This window comes from Apodemus sylvaticus, chromosome 19 (genome assembly GCF_947179515.1).
Source record: "Apodemus sylvaticus chromosome 19, mApoSyl1.1, whole genome shotgun sequence".
NCBI classification, from domain to species: domain Eukaryota; kingdom Metazoa; phylum Chordata; class Mammalia; order Rodentia; family Muridae; genus Apodemus; species Apodemus sylvaticus.
Genome location: NC_067490.1, coordinates 44,428,920 through 44,447,818, shown reverse-complemented (window position 1 = coordinate 44,447,818; position 18,899 = coordinate 44,428,920). Strand labels below are relative to the sequence as shown.

General features: G+C 43.0%; 1 protein-coding gene across 1 annotated transcript in view; it reads right to left on the bottom strand.

The window, feature by feature from the left end:
* Ak9 (adenylate kinase 9) overlaps nucleotides 1-18,899 on the bottom strand; it is a 136,048-nt gene that overhangs the window by 60,214 nt on the left and 56,935 nt on the right. The window contains exons 18-19 of the mRNA XM_052164535.1: nucleotides 11,523-11,599; nucleotides 8,895-9,032 (exon numbers count right to left, since the gene is read on the bottom strand). Of these exons, the coding sequence (XP_052020495.1) occupies nucleotides 8,895-9,032; nucleotides 11,523-11,599 (215 nt within the window). The remainder of the gene's footprint in view (nucleotides 1-8,894; nucleotides 9,033-11,522; nucleotides 11,600-18,899) is intronic.

The following is an 18,899-nucleotide window of genomic DNA, read 5'->3' as shown; positions in this document are numbered from 1 at the left end:
TTAGCTTTATCAGAGCAGAAAGTAGAAAAGGGACAAGAGGAGGAGTTCTGTGGGTGACATGTCTAATTGTAAATTGCCCAGTTAAAGCATTATAAATCATGACCAAAAGAAGAGCATAGAGGATACACATGGAGCATACACATGGAGCATACACACGGAGCATACACACAGAGCATACACACGGAGCATACACACGGAGCATACACACGGAGCATACACATGGAGCATACACATGGAGCATACACACGGAGCATACACACAGAGCATACACACGGAGCATACACACGGAGCATACACATGGAGCATACACACGGAGCATACACACGGAGCATACACACGGAGCATACACATGGAGCATACACATGGAGCATACACACGGAGCATACACATGGAGCATACACATGGAGCATACACACGGAGCATACACATGGAGCATACACACGGAGGATACACACAGAGGAGACACACAGAGCATACACATGGAGCATACACACGGAGGATACACATGGAGGATACACATGGAGCATACACACGGAGGATACACATGGAGGATATACACAGGATACACACAGAGGATACACACAGAGGAGACACACAGGATACACACAGAGGATACACACAGAGGATACACACAGAGGATACGCACGGAGCATACACATGGAGGATACACACGGAGGATACACATGGAGCATACACACGGAGGATACACACGGAGGATACACACAGAGGATACACACAGAGGATACACATAGAGGATACACACAGGATACACACAGAGGATACACACAGAGGATACACACAGAGGATACACACAGGATACACACAGAGGATACACACGGAGGATACACACGGAGGATACACATGGAGCATACACACGGAGGATACACACGGAGGATATACACAGGATACACACAGAGGATACACACAGAGGATACACACAGAGGATACACACAGAGGATACACACAGAGGATACACACAGGATACACACAGAGGATACACACAGAGGATACACACAGGATACACACAGAGGATACACACAGAGGATACACACAGGATACACACAGAGGATACACACAGAGGATACACACAAAGGATACACACAGGATACACACAGGTGATACACACAGAGGATACACTTAGATACACATAGGATACACACATAGGATACACACAGAGCATACACACAGAGAATACATAGATACACAAGTAACTCTAACCTGCCTTAATCAGAGACTGGAGCCATTAAGGGTACACAAGGCTCAACCATGATCTAAAAAGGCCACATGAAACCAGTATTTACAAATATTAAAACCCGGTCTAGATGCTGCATATGAACATATAAAATACACACTATATGTACACATATATACATATCTGAAGTCTGTAGCTAAGCATGCAGGAAACAAGGAAGTGAGTTTGAGTGGACTGTGTGTATGAGGGGTGGGTCTTCTTGTTGGTACTCGGCAGGGTTTTTATAAACCCCTCAAAGAGATGCTACAATGAAGGGAAGTACTAACTCACAGACACAGATGATGACTTAACTGCTCCACGTAATCTCTTCTGTAAGCCCTTTGTAAATGTTATGCTACATATGCTTAAGGTGCTCACGGGAAGAGGAGGTAGGAGGTGTGAGGCCTAAAGATAGGCTGGTCTGAAAGAGAGGCAGAGGTACAAGAAAACTAAGTAAGAAAACAGTGCAAGGAAAGACTGTGAAGGAAGCCGGTGGAGTGGAGAGTTTGCCCGGAGTGCATGGTATCCTGGGGTCAGTCCCCTGCACCAGCACACACACAGCAGAGTGCAGTGGGAGAGCGTCACATGGGAGAGCACAGCTAGGAGCTTTAAAGAGAGTGAGAACAAGAAATAGTGGGGCAAAGGACTATGCGTTTCAGAGACGACGGAGAAACCCGGAAGAACTGTCCGGCGAGAAGATTACCGTGCTCTGGAATCGAGCTCTCTAACTAAAAAGTACTGCACGATCCTGAAGAGGGAATCTGAAGTGACCACTGAAGACCCTTCTGGGCCAGACGAAGACAGAGGAACCGGAACCCGGGAGCAAGCCCAGTGGAATCACCAGCCCCACCTACCCTGTCACCTCAGCTGCAGAAACTCCAGCCCTGCCCTTCCTAACTTGAGGACTACGTGGAGAGGCTGACTTCCTCCCAAAATGAGATCTGGACGAGGACTATAAATGAGTGCTTTTTCTATGAACCGCGTGGAGGCCTTAAATGTGCAAAGATTCAACTCTCTTCGGGACGAAGCCGAACCAGATCGGTTAGGCGGAACAAAACCAAAACGTCGTGGTTAGGAAAAACCAAAAGGAGGTCTGCCAGAATGTGAATCAAGTACTGTTGGGGGAACAAAATATTACAAGAGGAACAGCAAAACAGTTTTAGAACTCAAGGAATGTGGCTCACTGGTTATCGCGCCCACCCCACTGATGTGTGTGCCTCTGAGAGCAGACACACGACCCCCCCCCCCCCGCACACCCCCCTCCCCCCCCCCCCCCCCCCCCGCCTACTTTCTCCAATCCCCCTCCAGACTGCAGGTCCCGAGACGCCATGCTGTTAGGGCGCTTTGCTCTGCTTGTTGCCCTCGGGTCCCTTCTAATCTAGAGCTAGCGAGTGAGTGAGTGAGTGAGTGAGTGAGCTTGTGAAAACTCTACTACGGGGTTTCCAGCCCCTCTCTGGGCAGTCACCCGCCCCAACAACAACAACAGTGATTGATTCTTTTCAAAGCACAGTTGCTGGAGCAGAGAATGATTCAGCCACCACCCTTAGAAAGAATGTGTAGATGTAGATCGCTAACAAAGTTAAGATGGCTTTGAGTGGAGCTGGGTGAAGAGAAGCTTAGACGTGTGGAAAGGAACGCTTTTGGAGATTATGCAAGGGATCGGGTCGCTGACGCCACGCCCCACCGCAGTTGACCTGTCGAGCCAGAGCTGGTTTCCGACAAAATGTTACTGGCCCTTTGTAGGCAGAAGCCAAGTTATTTCTTTTATTTTTGTGAGTCCTACAATTCTATGTATGGTTAGCACATAGTTGAAATTGGCTGAATGTTGGAATTCTTTTGTAACAGTTTAGCAATAATAATATAAGTTATGGTCATTGTCTGTGTGTGTGTGTGTGTGTGGTCATCCCATGCAGCTATGCAGTGTACATATGGAAGTTAGAGGACACTGGGTCTCAGTCCTTCTTTATCTTGTCTGGGGACAGTGTCTGCTCTTCACGGTTGCCTGTAGCAGGCTGGCTGGCCGACAAGTTTCCCAGGCTGCCCCCCCTTCTCCCCGCTTCCCAAAGAGCCTAGGCACAGACTGTATGCCTCTGACTTCACGTGGGTCCCGAGATTCAAACCCCAGGTACTCGAAAGCATGGCAGGGGCTTTAACCCACTGAGCCTTCTCCGGAGCCCTGGCCACGGCCTTAAATATACAATTTCTAGCACTGCAGTGGTCCCTCCAGTGCATTAGTTCTCAGGGAAGCCGCACAACACCGTGGTGCCAAATCACCCTACAGCTCATATTTTCGTGATCAGGCTCAATAATGACCAATTTCTGGCATCTAAGAGATAATTTGTTTTTAAGTTTTTTTTTTCAGGGGGTTATTCCTCCCATGGCAATCATTCTTAATTGTAGAAATTATAAGAATCCTCAGGGAGTTTTCATTAACATGCTGTGGTGGTGTGAACTGGAACGGACTCCAGAGACTCATGTGTTTGAATACTTGACTCAGTGGGACTGGCCCTAGTAGAGGGCTGGTGGCCTTGTTGGAGTGGGTGTGAGCTTGTTTGAGGAAGTGTGTCACTGTAGGGGGGTGGGTTTGAGGTCTCCTATGCTCAAGTCATACCCAGTGTGGCACGCAGTCTCCTCATGCTGCTGAAGACCCAGATGTAGAACTCTTAGCTCCTTCTGCAGCACCATGTCTGCCTGCATTCTGCTATGTTTCCCGCCATGATGATAATGGGCTGAACCTCTCTGAACCTGTGAGGCAGCCCCGGTTAAGTGTTTTCTTTTTAAGAGTTGTCATGGTCATCGTGTCTCTTCACAGCAATAGAACACTGACTAAGACATGTGCATATACGTGGAGTATTACTAAGCAGTTAGAGAGTGACATCATTAAATTTGCATATAGGTGGAAATAGAAAAAAAAATCATCCTGTGTGAGGTAACCCAGACCCAGAAAGACAAACATGGGATGTACTCACGTATAAGCTGTTACATAAATGATAATTATGGCTAAGAAACAAGGAGGACTCTAAGGCAGATGCACAGATCTCCCCGGGAAGGAGAAATAGGAATGGATTTGTGGCTGGACTGGGGGGAAGGTGGTAATAGGAACAGGGATCAGGTTGGGTGAAGGCGTGATGAAGGGAGAGTATGGGGGGAGACGCTGGAGTTGGGTGAGCTTAGTGAAGACTCCTAGCAGTGGAGGATAAAGAGGCCTGAACCATCCATCTCTACAACCAGGCAAGGCCTCCAATGGTGGTACTGGGGACACCAACCCGGGCACAACATCTTTGACATACAATTTGTCTTGCCTGCCAAATGTGCTGGGGCAATGGTGGCACAGAACTTGTATGAGTGGCCAACTGATGACTGATCTAATTTGAGGCCCACACTATGACAGGGAGCCAGCCCATGCCTAACACTGCCTGGATGACCAAAAGACAGAGGCTGGATAGCCCAGGGACCTAGACCTAGGTAGTACCAAACACAATTGACAATCAATCAATCAATCAATTGATCAATCAACAAAATAAGTCAATGAAATGATTTCTTACTGATGCTCTGCTATACTCATAGATCAGTACCTAGTCCGGTTGTCAACAAAGAGGCTGTGTCCGGCGGCTGATGGGAGCAGATGAAGAGACCACAGACAAATATTAGTTAGAACTCAGGGAAGGGAAGGTGAGGAAGGATTGGTGAGAGCAAGGAGAGGTCACATGATCCCCAGAATCAACTAAGCAGGGCTCAGGAGGGCTCACAGAGACTGAAGTGACAATCACAGAGCCTGCATGATCTGCAGGTAACTCCTCTATGTACATCTTATGGTGGTTTGCTTGGTGTTTGGGGGGAACTCTTAACAGGAGGAGTAGGGGTGTCTCAGAGGATTTTGCCTGCTCTTGGGACCCTTTCTTCCCTGCCGGGTTGTCTAGCTCAGCTTTGATGTCAACGTTTGTGACTTGTCTTATTGTATCTTGCACTGTGTACAGTCGACGTCCCTGATAGGCCTGCTTTTTTTTTTTTTTGTGGGAGAAGATCTGGAGGAGAGAGGAGGAAAGGATACTAGTGGGATACTGGGAGGAAAGGAGGGAAGAGAGTCTATAGTCACATATATTATATAAGTATATGATACTTATGATAAGTATGAATAAAATTTTTAAAAATTCATGCATCTTGGTATTTTGCCTGCATAGTTATATATGAACCATACACAAGCAGTGCCTGTGGAGGCTAAAAGAGACGGTTGAATCCCCTGGAATTGGAGTTACAGATACTTATGAGCTGCTTTGTGGGTGCTGGGAACCAAATCTAGGTCTTCTTGCCAGAGCAGTGAATGCTCTTAATCGCTGAGCCATCTTTCCAGTTCCAGCACCTTCAATCAAACTTTTTTTATTAAGTTCTTAAAATTTAGGAAGTAGGCCTTAAATAGTTATAAGATTACAAACATCCTGAAGACCCACCAGAAAAGCCATAGGATGAAAAAAAAAATTAAGTCAGGGTGTGAAGAAGGTGTCAGAGCTCACCACCAGGCCAGGGACAGATGCCTGTAGTGGTCCTTATGGTAGTGAAAGGGGCTTGCTTTAAAGGACAAAAGACTTCAGGGGAAGGTGGGAGGGACTGGGGAAGACAACATTCCTTCTCTTCCCTCCCTCCCCAGTTTGGATAGGGCTGTGAGTTGAACAGGAAGACATCTCTCAAATCAGAGGGCGATTTAGTCCCCAAGAACTGCAAGTCTGCCATGGTTCTGCAGTGAGGTAGCAACAGTATCTTAATATACAGCAGATAAAATATCATCCAAAATATCCCTGGACACGTTGGTACAGGAGACCACTTCCTGAACAGAACACCAACAGCTCAGGCACTAAGGTCAACAACTGATAAATGGGACCTCTTGAGACTGAAAACCTCCTGTAAGGCAAAGAACATGGTCAATAGGACAAAATGGCAGCCTACAGAATGGGAAAAGATCTTCCCTAATCCTACATCTCACAGAGGGCTCATATCCAAAATATATAAAGAACTCAAGAAGGTAGAGACCAACAAACCAAATAACCTGATTAAAAAATGGGGGTACAGAGCAAAAGAGAGAATTTTCAATAGAGGAATCTTGAATGGTAAAGAAGTACTTATCAGGGAAATGTAAACCAAAGTGACCCTGAGATTCTGTCGTACACCCATTAGTGTGGCTAAGATCAAAAAACTCAAGTGACAGCTCATGCTGGGGAGGATGTGGAGCAAGGGGAGCACTCCTCCATTGCTGGTGGGAGTGCAGACTTGTGCAACCACTTTGGAAATCAATTTAGCGTTTTCTCAGAAAACTGGGAATAGTTCTACCTCAAGACCCAGCTATACCACTTCTGGGCATGTACCCAAAAGATGTAAGGGTGGGAGCTGGAGGAAAGGAGGGAGGGGGCTGTGATCAGGATGTAAAGTGAATAAAAAATAATAAATTATTGAAAAAAAATGTCATCCAAAAAATTAGATAAAAATTCTTGAAAATTCCTAAAGTTAACCTATATCCTGTGCTTTGAAACTGAACCTTCACCCCAAAACAAAAATAGCAGTTTGAGGTTTATGGCACATACTTGAGGTTAAACTATCTAAACGTTGCCTTGGCCATGGTGTCTCCCCAGAGCAATGGAACAGTGACTAAAAACTAAGACATTGCTGCACTGTTGAGAACATGGGCAGAAAGACACCACATCTGCCCAAAGCAGCCAGCCAGATGCACAACAGCTGGAGGGAAAGAAGATACATGGATGTGTGTGTGTATGGGTGTGTGTTTAAGAGTATGTGCGTGTGAGTGTGTACATGTGTGTGTGAGTGTGTGAGAGCTTGTGTGGGTGTGTTTGTGTGTGAGTGGTTGTGAATGTGTGCATGTGTGTGTTTGTGTGTGTGAGTGTGTGCATGTATGTGTTTGTATGAGTCTGTGTGAATGTGTACGTGTGTATGTGAGTGTGTGTGAGTGTGTGAATGTGTGCATGTGTGTGTGTGAGAGTATGCGAGTGTGTGTGAGAGTTTGTGTGTGTGTGTGTGAATGTGTGCATGTGTGTGTGAGTATGTGTGTGTGAGTGTGTGTGTGAGTATGCGAGTGTGTGTGAGAGTTTGTGTGTGTATGTGAATGTGTGCATGTGTGTGTGAGTATGTGTGTGTGTGAGTGTGTGTGGGAGTATGTGAGTGTGTGTGAGAGTTTGTGTGTGAGTGTGTGTGAATGTGTGCATGTGTGTGTGAGTGTGTGTGAGTGTGTGTGAGAGTGTGAACAAAGACATCTGAAGCAAAGCTGAGCAACAGAACACCTTTCGCTGGGGAGATGTCTATTCAGGGAGCAGAGTGGGCATCGGAAGTTCTAAAAAGAGCTGAACCTTCTGCAGGACTGATTATGGAGACAACTACAGCAATTGCAGACAAAACTGAATGGCCAGAGCTAAATTATCTGGAGCAATCTTTAGCCAGCAGAAGGTTTGGTTGTTCCCAGGACTTTTGAGTTTTGTTCACAGACCAGACTCTACGAGCCAGAGCCTGCACATGCACACGTGTGTGTGTGTGTGTGTGTGTGTGTGTGTGTGTGTGTGTGTAAGCAAGTGTGAGTATTCAAAGCCACATAATACATCACCAGGGAACTTCAACATACCCTTCTTGTTTCATACAACATTCCTGTTAGCTAACCACTCATGCTAAAGATGACAATTTATTTAAAAGATTAAAAATTTGATTATTATTCATTATATAATACACGAAATTATCTTAGTATACCCCCAATTACGTACACTTACTCTATGCTAATTAAAACTTATTTTTTCCTTTCCTTTTCTTTCTTTTCCTCCCTCCCTCCTCTCTCTCTCTCCCTCCTTTCCTTTCCTTTCCTTTCCTTTCCTTTCTTTTCTTCCCTCCCTCCCACCCTCCTCTCTCTCTCTCTCTCTCTCTCTCTCTCCCTCCCTCCGTCCCTCCCTCCCTCCCTCCCTCCCTCCCTCCCTCATCCTCCCCCCTCCTCTTTGAGGAAAGTTCATTCTATGTAGTCCTGGTTGTCCTGAAATTCAGTATGGAGAGCAGGTCAGACTGAAACCTACAGAAATCAGCTGTCTCTGTCTCTGCCGCTCCAGTTCTGGGATTAAAGGCTTGGGCCACCACACCCAGCTGAGACATTTTTATAAAAAAGTGAAATAAAAAGCTGAGCATGTATGAATGCAAAATAAGAACTGCTTATGTCAGGAACTCTGGTGACTCTGTATGAGTTTAGATGCTCTTGGATTTGCGTGTAAAATGGGACCACATGACATAGAGTCTTGCTTTTTGGATAAAATGTCCTACAGACCATATGCTTGTCCCAGGACTGCATACTCTCTAGGGTCTTCCCTTTGTATTCCTAGACAGCTTCCATCATACACACACACACACACACACACACACACACACACACATGCCCACACATGTGCACGCAAGCTCTCTCTCACACAGACACACACAGACACACATGCACATGCACATGCACACACACAGACACATACGCACACACACACACATACACACACACATGCCCACACATGTGCACACAAGCTCTCTCTCACACAGACACACACAGACACACATGCACATGCACACGCACACGCACACGCACACGCACACACACACACACACACACACACACACACACATGCACCCATCAGTCAAGTCTTACCCGCTTCAGGTTCATGTTCTCCCTCTGGTGCTTCAGGCAATGATGACCCTCTGGTGTACTCCTGTATTTCAGCTGCCTCAGACTCGTGGATTTCAGAATCTTGAACATCATCCTCCTCATCCGCTTCATCTTCAACATCTCCAAAGAATGACAAGAAATAAGTTATTATTTGCTTAAAGCCAACAATTGTTGGGTAGTGTGAAGTACGGAGCAGAAAATAAACCTAAGATTGGTATTCCTCCTGCATGTGGTTTAGGGGTGAACATAGATGAGTGACTACCGTATTGTATCTAATAATATGGAGTAGTGGAAAAGGACAGTCATTCATTCTATCAGAGTGCTCTTGGAGAACCAGAGGAGGGATTCCCTTAAAAGGAGAAATGTTTATAGTAGTCCCAAATGCTTTAACAACAAGAGGCAAGAAATAGCCCAATTAGAAGTTACTGATGTAGCTTACATACTTCTATTGGGCAGTACTATATATATATATATATGTATATATATATATATATATATATACATATATATATATTTATATTTATATTTATATATACACACACATACATATATACACACATATATATATATGTCTGTGTATATATATCCACATATAGATGCATAGTTAGCATAGAGGTAATAATGGGTCTATTATAGCTCATTGTAGTAATACTATAGCATATTAACTATGTGTTAATTGTACATTCAGGAAGTATAATTGCAAACTTCAGGTGGACCTTCTTCAGAGGGAGAGGGAAGGGTACGAGAGCACCCATTTCCCATTCTCTCTCGTACATTTATGAAGCGGACACAATGGTGTCTGAGTTCTCATTGTGTTTCTTTCCCCACTGCCTTTCTTCTCAGAGTCGTGTTCTGATGGGGATGCTCTGGCACTTGGGGTTGATCTAAAACCAAGGTCTGAGGCAGGACAGTGGGTATGTTTGTGTCATGTTTGTGTCAGGCTGAAGGTTTTTTGGAAACCTTCACGCAAGCATGAGACAGGTTTCATAGACTCTCACTACAGAGTGTGAGGAAGGGATGTGATCTATGAAGGAACTTGAACGTTTTTTTTCAATAATATATCGCTTATTAAAAATGATCATATGCAGAAGGGTGGTGATAGCTCATGTCTTTACTCTCAGCACTTGGGAGGCAGGGTCAGAGACAGGCAGATCTCTGAGTTCAAGGGCAGCCTGGTCTACAGAGTGAGTTCTAGGATAGTCATAGAGATAGATAGCTACATAGAGAAACCTTGTCTCAAAAAACAAAACAACAACAACAACAAAAACCTCCAAAACAACAAAAAAGATCATATGCATTCAACTTATGTACAAACATTTATGTTATATTTATCTATATTAGGTGCATTATAAAATATTTGTAAAATTACATAAATATAATGCTATAAAGTTATAGAGTTCACACCCTCTTTTTCTAAGACCCCCTTTGGACATCTGGGTCCCACAAAGGTTGGGAATGAGTCAAAAGACATTTTAAGAGCCTTCAACTATTGGTAATTTGACTACTGATCATGTGTTATGCTAGTTACCTATTGATTAATCATAAATCTGTCCATACCATCACTTGCTACCCTGGCAGTTTCCTTGAATGAGGAATTTAGCGATTTCTCAGCTGAGTGGTTCTGGTTTACTGTCTCCTGATTTGGCGAAGCTGTTGACCAGGGCTGCAATATCTGAACACTTATTTCCATGGTGGGAACCAGAAACCAATTATATTGAAAAACAATGGTTAAAACACAGAACTATTTGGAGCTATAGCAAATGTGCTTTAAAAAAATTACCTAGTACCAGTCTTCATGATTACTGTACTAGGAGCAGCAGTAAACACAGAAACTATGACGCAATAGAAACATGGTGGCGCACGCCTGTAATCCCAGCACTTGGGAGGCTGAGGCAGGCGGATTTCTGAGTTCGAGGCCAGCCTGGTCTACAGAGTGAGTTCCAGGACAGCCAGGACCACATAGAGAAACCCTGTCTCGAAAAACCGAGAAAAAAAAAAAAAAAAAAAAAAAAAGAAAGAAACATGGCTGCATTCGTATTGATGGCGAGTCGAGAGGCAGCTAACACCACCGTGGCATGGCTCGTTGCCTGGGTTCGTAGGCAAAGAGACACCAAGCCTTAGTTAAAGGTTAGTGAAAATCCAGTTGACCTCCACAGTCCTCGACCCTGATTCATAGACTCCCAGTTTGAGAACCTCGATCTTAAAGAGAACATCCTTTCATAAAAGAGGTGGACGTTTTAAGTGTGAAGACTATGGGTATTGCCAGAGTTTGGCAAGATCTGTCGGGGTCCTTCTGATACCAGCCATTACCGCAGCCGTGTGTGATGCGCGACAGAGGCAAGTCTATAGTGAAGGCATCTTAGAGGTCGCGCAGGTGGTCAGGACCGCCCTCTCTGATTAGGAATGTTTGTCCTGTGGATCCGCTAACCCAGTGAGCATATAATTTGATACAGAAATTAGAACATTTTGGGGAAAAAATGGTGCTTTCGGGACACAGGCTTACGCCTGCACCCTGGGCAAACCAGGAGATGTCTTGAGAACCCGCCCGGAAGCAGCAGTAAGAGGCAAGGCTAAGGGATGAGCTAAGCAGTTAGTCTGTGCCGCGCCTGCCTTTTGATTTCTTAGCCGCAAGTTCCATCATCCTTTGCTTTTCTTCTTCCATTCTCAGCTCCTCTTCTTTGACTTTTCTGAAATGGAAACAAACAAAATTCACTTTCAGAAGAAAAGCAACAGGCGAGTCTTCCTCTTACAGGATTCAGCGCTCACAGTGGCGGCATTGAAGACCCCCACCATCAAGTTCCCACTCTGCCTTTTATTTTGCAATGCACAACTTTATCCTAGTATTTTTGCTGAGAGGATATGGAATGCGATAACTTAAACTATGGCTGTTGGTCAGGTGAACATGCAGCCATGTTTCTTTTTCTTTATCTTTTTGTTTTGTTTTGTTTTTTTCGAGACAGGGTTTCTCTATGTGGTCCTGGCTGTCCTGGAACTCACTCTGTAGACCAGGCTGGCCTCGAACTCAGAAATCCGCCTGCCTCAGCCTCCCAAGTGCTGGGATTACAGGCGTGCACCACCATGTTTCTATTGCATCATAGTTTCTATCTGTGTTTTCTGCTGCTCCTGGTACAGTAATTATGAAGACTGGTGCTAGATATTTTTTTTTTTAGCACATTTGTTATAGCCCCAAATAATTCTGTGTTTTAACAATTGTTTTTCAATATAATTGGTTTCTGGTCAGGTGACCTGTTGCACTGAGTGAAAGAGTTCCTGAAGGCGGAGGATCTGGGACGTTTCCCTCAGACTTCATGGGTGATAATGTTAAGTGAAAAAAAAAAAACCCTCAAACCCTAGAGTATGCAGCTAAATATACAATATAATTTTAACTTTGTAGTAGCATATATGAGAACTAAAAGGCTAACATTAATAAAATTATAGATAGTAAACATTTCTGGATAATAGTGTTATGAGAGTTCAATTTATAACATTTACACTAGTTTTTTTCTCTGTTGAATAGGAAACATAATGTTTCTTTTTAATCATAAAACATTGGGGTCTGGAGAGATGGCTCAGGGCTTAAGAATGCTTGCTGCTAAGCCAGGCGGTGGTGGCGCACGCCTTTAATCCCAGCACTTGGGAGGCAGAGGCAGGTGGATTTCTGAGTTCGAGGCCAGCCTGGTCTACAGAGTGAGTTCCAGGGCAGCCAGGGCTACACAGAGAAACCCTGTCTCGGAAAAACCAAAAAAAAAAAAAAAAAAAAAAAAAAAAAAAAAAAAAAAAAGAAAAGAAAAAAAGAAGAATGCTTGCTGCTTTTACACATCTGTCTTAGTCAGGGTTTCTATTCCTGCACAAACATCAAGACCAAAATGCAAGTTGGGGAGGAAAGGGTTTATTCAGCTTACACTTCCACATTGCTGTTCATCACCAAAGTAAGTCAGGACTGGAACTCAGGCAGGTCAGGAAGCAGGAGCTGATGCAGAGGCCATGGAGGGATGTTTCTTACTGGTTTGCTTCCCCTGGCTTGCTCAGCCTGCTCTCTTATAGAACTCAAGACTACTAGCCCAGGGATGGCACCACCCACAAGGGGCCCTCCCTCCTTGATCACTAATTGAGAAAATGCCCCACAGTTGGATCTCATGGAGGCACTTCCCCACCTGAAGCTCCTTTCTCTGTATAACTCCAGCCTGAGTCAAGTTGACACACAAAACCAGCCAGTACAACATCTAAAGCATCTAAAGCTCTCGTCTAGACACCAAGGCTACCCACAAGTGCACATCACTCTCCATATGTGTGTGTGTATAGTTACATTTTAAAACGCATAGTTAAAAAATGTTTTAACACACAAATGATGAATGTTCTGCTGTTTGGGGTTTGGGTCTTTTGCTTGTATTGTATTGTATTGTAATGTTAAATACTGGTCCCCAAGGCCAGTTGCCCACAGAGACAAGCAAGTGCTATGTGACCTTGTTCCTTATTTAAAAACTATTGGTTGAATAAAGATGCTGACAGGCTATCTCTGGGCAAAAGATAGATGGATGGAGTTTAGGTTTCTGGGATTGGACTCTGAGGCAGGAGACCACAAGGGAGAAGAGGAGAGAAGGTGGAGGGTGGAGAAGATGCTATGGGGTAAGCAGTTGTGAGAACTGGCCCTGTGGGCTGGCTAGTCAGAGTCAGAGTGGCCAAGGTGACATATGGCCTGTGATTCCTTGGGGTTACTGGTTGAGAAGTAGACATAATGGCCCAGCTCTAGTGCTTTTAAGTATTATTATAAAATATATTTTATATTATAAAGTATAAAAGTTTTGTGTCTTTTACTGGGAACTGAATGATTGTAATTAAGATTAGAAAATGATTACAACACTTTGCACCCAGTTTTCACTAGGCAGGCACTGTCGCACTGAACTACAGCACTCATCCCATAATGATGAGATTTCGAGAGCCTCTGAGAATGAAGCTGCAGGGCTAGAGGGAATGCGTATACCACAGAGCCTGAAGCACCCGATCTTTACTAACAGTGGTGAAAGTAGGTAAATGGAAAACCAGTAAGACGTGGGGAGAAAGGCCTTTCGCATTAAAAATTAAAGAGATTTTTCTGAGGAACCGCCAGACTGATTTCCAGAGTGGTGGTACCAGCTTGCAACCCCACCAGCAATGGAGGATTGTTCCTCTTTCTCCACCTCCTCGCCAGCATCTGTTGTCACCTGAGTTTTTGATCTTAGACATTCTGACTGGTGTGAGGTGGAATCTCAGGGTGGTTTTGATTTGCATTTCCCTGATGACTAAGAATGTTGAACACTTCTTTAGTTGATTGGCCATTTGAGTTTCCTCAGTTGAGAATTCTCTGTTTAACACTGTTCTCCATTTTTCATAGAGTTATTTGGTTCTCTAGAGTCTAACTACTTGGATTCTTTGTATATATTGGATATTAGCCTTCTATTGGATGTAGGATTGGTAAAGATCTTTTCCCAATCTGTTGGTTGCTGTTTTGTCCTATTGACAGTGTCCTTTGCCTTATAGGAGCTTTTCAATTTTATGAGGTCCAATTTGTTGAATCTTGATTTTAGAGCATAAGGTGTTTTGTTCAGGAAATTTCCCCTGTGCCCACGTGCTCTTCCCCACTTTCTCCTCAATAAGCTTCAGTGTATCTGGTTTTATGTGGAAGTCCTTAAGGACCAGCTATACCACTCCTGGGCATATACCCAAAAGATTCTCCAACATATAACAAGGACACATGCTCCACTATGTTCATAGCAGCCTTATTTATAATAGCCAGAAGCTGGAAAGAACCCAGATGGACCTCAACAGAGAATTGGATACAGAAAATGTGGTACATTTAAACAATGGAGTACTACTCAGCTATTAAAAATGATGAATTCATGAAATTCTTAGGCAAATGGATGCAACTAGAAAGTATCATCCTGAGTGCGTTAACCCAATCACAAAAGAACACACATGGTATGCACTCACTGATAAATGGATATTTGCCCAAAAGCTCGGAATACCCAAGGTGCAATTCACAGACCACATGAAGCTCAAGAAGAAGGAAGACCAAAGTGTGGGTGCTTCAGTCCTTCTTAGAAAGGGGGAACAAAATACTCATGGGAGCAAATATGGAGATAAAGTGTGGAGTAGAGGCTGAAGGAAAGGCCATCCAGAGACTGCCCCACCTGAGAATTCATCCCATAAACAATCACCAAACCCGACACTATTGTGGATGCCACGAAATGCTTGGTGAGAGGAGCCTGATATAGCTGTCTCCTGAGAGACCCTGCCAGAGCCTGACAAATACAGAGGTGGATGCTCACAGCCAACCATTGGACTGAGTGCCAATGGAGGAGTCAAAAAAGGACTGAAGGAGCTGAAGTGGTTTGCTACCCGACAGGAAGAACAACAATATCAACCAACCAGACCCCCCAACCCCACCCCCAATAGCTCCCAGGGACTAGACCACCAACTAAGGAGTACACATGGCTCCAGCTGCATATGTAGCAGAGGAATGCCTTGTCAGGCATCAATGGGAGGAGAGGTCCTTGGTCCTCTGAAGGCTCGATAGATGCCCCAATGTAGAGGAATTGAGGGCGGGGAAGTGGGAGCGGGGTGGGTGAAGGAACACCCTCATAGAAGTAGGGGGAGGAGGGATGGGATAGGGGGTTTCAGGGAGGTGGAAAACTGGGAAAGGGGATAACATTTGAAATAATTTAAATAGAAAATATTCAATAAAAAAATCCCCCCAAATAAAACAAAACAAAAAACCCAAAAGAAAACAAAGAAAGATGATAGAGGCCTTTAAAAAAAAATTAAAGAGTTAAGCTTAGGAATTTAAAAATAGGCACACCACTGCACAAAGAAACATGTGAAAAGTTTTGTGAGTGCATCTCACAAAAACATTTGAGTATTTATCAATAGGAAACAAAGAACAGAAGGCTAAGAAGTGCCAGCAGCAGCCTCTGGAGATACAGTACTTCAAAAAGCCATGTGGTATGATTTTGTGTCTGCTTTTCCTTCTTTGGAAGCCAGTGACATCTCTTCTCTTTGGAAGACACTACTACTTTGTTTCTGTTTAAGGTTCTCTCACTGTATCCTGCACTCCACCCACCGGTCCTGGGATCCTCCTGGTTTATGGCCCAGACCATGCCGACCACTGAGTCCTCTTCACCAGTCTCCTTTCCCTTCTGTTTTGACATCTGAATCAGGTGGCTCTGGACGAGACTGTTTATGACAATTTCCTTTGTCTTAAACCTAGATAAAGAATGTGGATTGGAAGACTCTAGATCTCGAGCCAGGCCGAGAAAGAACCTATAAATCATTTGAAACAATGATGGCTGACTATCTTGCCATTTAACTGGACTGTGTACAAATGACTGCTGGAAAAATTGTAGAATCTAACGTGATTTTAGATCTTTGACCTATGATGTCTTAATCCTGCTATGCTTGTCTCCATGTTGATCAGTCTGCAATGCCTTTGGATGTGTCTGTGAGGCATCTCTTCCTTGCTGTTTCAGGCTTTATTTTCTGTAGTATATAAAAAAACACTTTTTTTTAAAAAAAATGAAATGTCTACTGTTGAGTTTTAAAAATCATCATATGGAAACCTAGAGAAGCATATGTCATTTCAAGCATTAAGAAGCTTATGGACATGTGAAAAATTCTAGTTAAATGAGTAGAAATTGCAGAAATAGAAAATTCTAGATAGTAAAAGACAGGAAGAGAAAAATACTTTGGGAAACAGAGGACATAACAGTTCTAAAAAGTTATATATACATTTATTTTTATTTGTTTAAAATTAGCATATCACCAGCTGATAGATGAGTTTTGTTGTAATTTTACATTAAGATTTTATCTATTATCTGGGGGAACCATGGTCATACTCTTCCCAGAAGTCATGGATTGTTAAGTGAAGATCCCTGTTGCCAGATTTGGGGTACCTCCCTACTGAGTTGTTGATCAGGAAGGCCCCAAAGGTTCCACCCCCAACAACACAGGCATCTGCCATTGCTCTTGGTTTCCCACTACAACTAGATGGTAAGATCCTATTGCTGAAGAAACCGTATACTTTGGTTACAGGTCACAGAGAAGTCAAGTTGGAACTGAGATATAGAGTTCTTTGCTACTAGCTAGATTCCATCATGCCAGAAGGGGCTAGGAAGGCAGCTGAGGGACAAAGTTATCAATAGATTTACTGAGCTGTGAATCCTTTGTGTAGAGGAATTTTAATTCAGCAATGTGATTACTCTGGTCTATGTTATCAGGCTGGAATACAGACACACCCTTAGTACACACTTTTAATCCCTCTGGCTGGAATCCAGACAAGTCTCTAGAGCTTAGAGCCAAGAACAAGGAAAGATGCAGGAGCCTCTGAGATAGTGAATCACAGTAAGCCACCCCAAAAGAAAATTTTAATTATATGGACAGACTTTTCTTGAATAAAAAATTTGGGAAACTCCATTTCAGATCCTGAAAGACCAAGGGGAGTTGAGGAGATAAAACTATTACTTGAAAAAGCCATTGTAGTACTTATTGCAACTCTGACCACCAGAGTAAACTTTTCCCTATTTTCACTTACAATCTTTATATATTTCCTCTTGAAAAAATAATCATACAACAACAAAAATGGTTGTACATCAAGAAAAGTTAGTTATGATAATATGGAAGACTTGAGAGATAAGAGAACAGGAAGTACCTACTTGTGAACCTCTGGTACCTAATGAAATCAAGGATTAAGATAGACAGCTTATGGAACTTACAGAGCCACCTCTTAATGAAATTGAGGAAAGGTGACCATCCCCACTGGCTTTCCCAGCTACCTAGGAACAAATGCCAGAAAATGGTGAAAATTCACAAAACGATCTAGTCTGGAATCCTATTAAACTACAAGATCTTAAACATTTTGGAAAATCAGTAATAACATATGGAATGCACTCACCCTATGTGAGACAGATGTTAAATACCTGGGCTGCCCAAAACAGGATTATCCCTGAAGACTGAAAAAATTTAGCAGCAGCTGTACAGGGAGATGATTTTCAAGCATAATGGCAGACTTGGTGGTGAGAAGAAGCTGCAATTATGGATAATCATAATAGATCTAAAGATGTTAATATCGTCAAATGATGATAAATCAGTCAATTTGCTGATTTAAGACAGCAGATGCAATTTGATGACTCAATTGCTATACAATGTACTTTAGTAGCTTTTAGAGCCTGGAATAAGGTAGAGGAACAAATAAAAGTCTGATGAAAAGCTCCAGAGAGACTTTTATTGACTTCTTACATAGAATAATGTAATCTATAAGCAGGAAAACATCAGATCCAGATTCAAGACAGGTATTAATTAAAATTTTAGTTTTGAAATTGCAAATTCAGAGTGTAAAATTTTTAGACCTTTTAAAACTTGATCAAGAAGAAATTCAAGATCTTGAATGAAGAAAACTTTACCCATGGATAAAAGGATTAGAAGTACTGCTGATATTGGCCCTATGTAATTGCACAAGCAATGGCCAATAATCCTACATATCAAAATGTCTGTTATTTTTTAACTGTGGGAGACAAGAACATTTGAAAAGGGATTATAGATAAGGCATTCCTAAGGTATTTCTAGAAGAGCTCAGCCTTCTGGGATTTGTAGAAGGTTTGGTAAGCGTAGACAGTGCACTAATGAGTACAGATCAGTCAGAGATATGCAGGGTAATTCTTTACCAATAGGAACCTCTTTCTGAGATAATTCTTTAAATATGGAAAAACTCCCTAAGGGCATTTGCTAATTTATATTTGTGATTCTTTTAAGTTTTTTTTTATAAGGTTACTTTTTAAGATAGATAAAATAATTGATCCTTTCTTTGTAACCGAAAGCTGCAGCCTGCCGGTAAGAGAACTGGCTGGGAATAAAATACCTTGCTTGCTTATACTTTGTTAATCTAAATAAGTTACATAATCATGAAATGTATGTGGGTTCTTGGGAAATGTTTACCTGCAATACGTAAGATGTCTAATT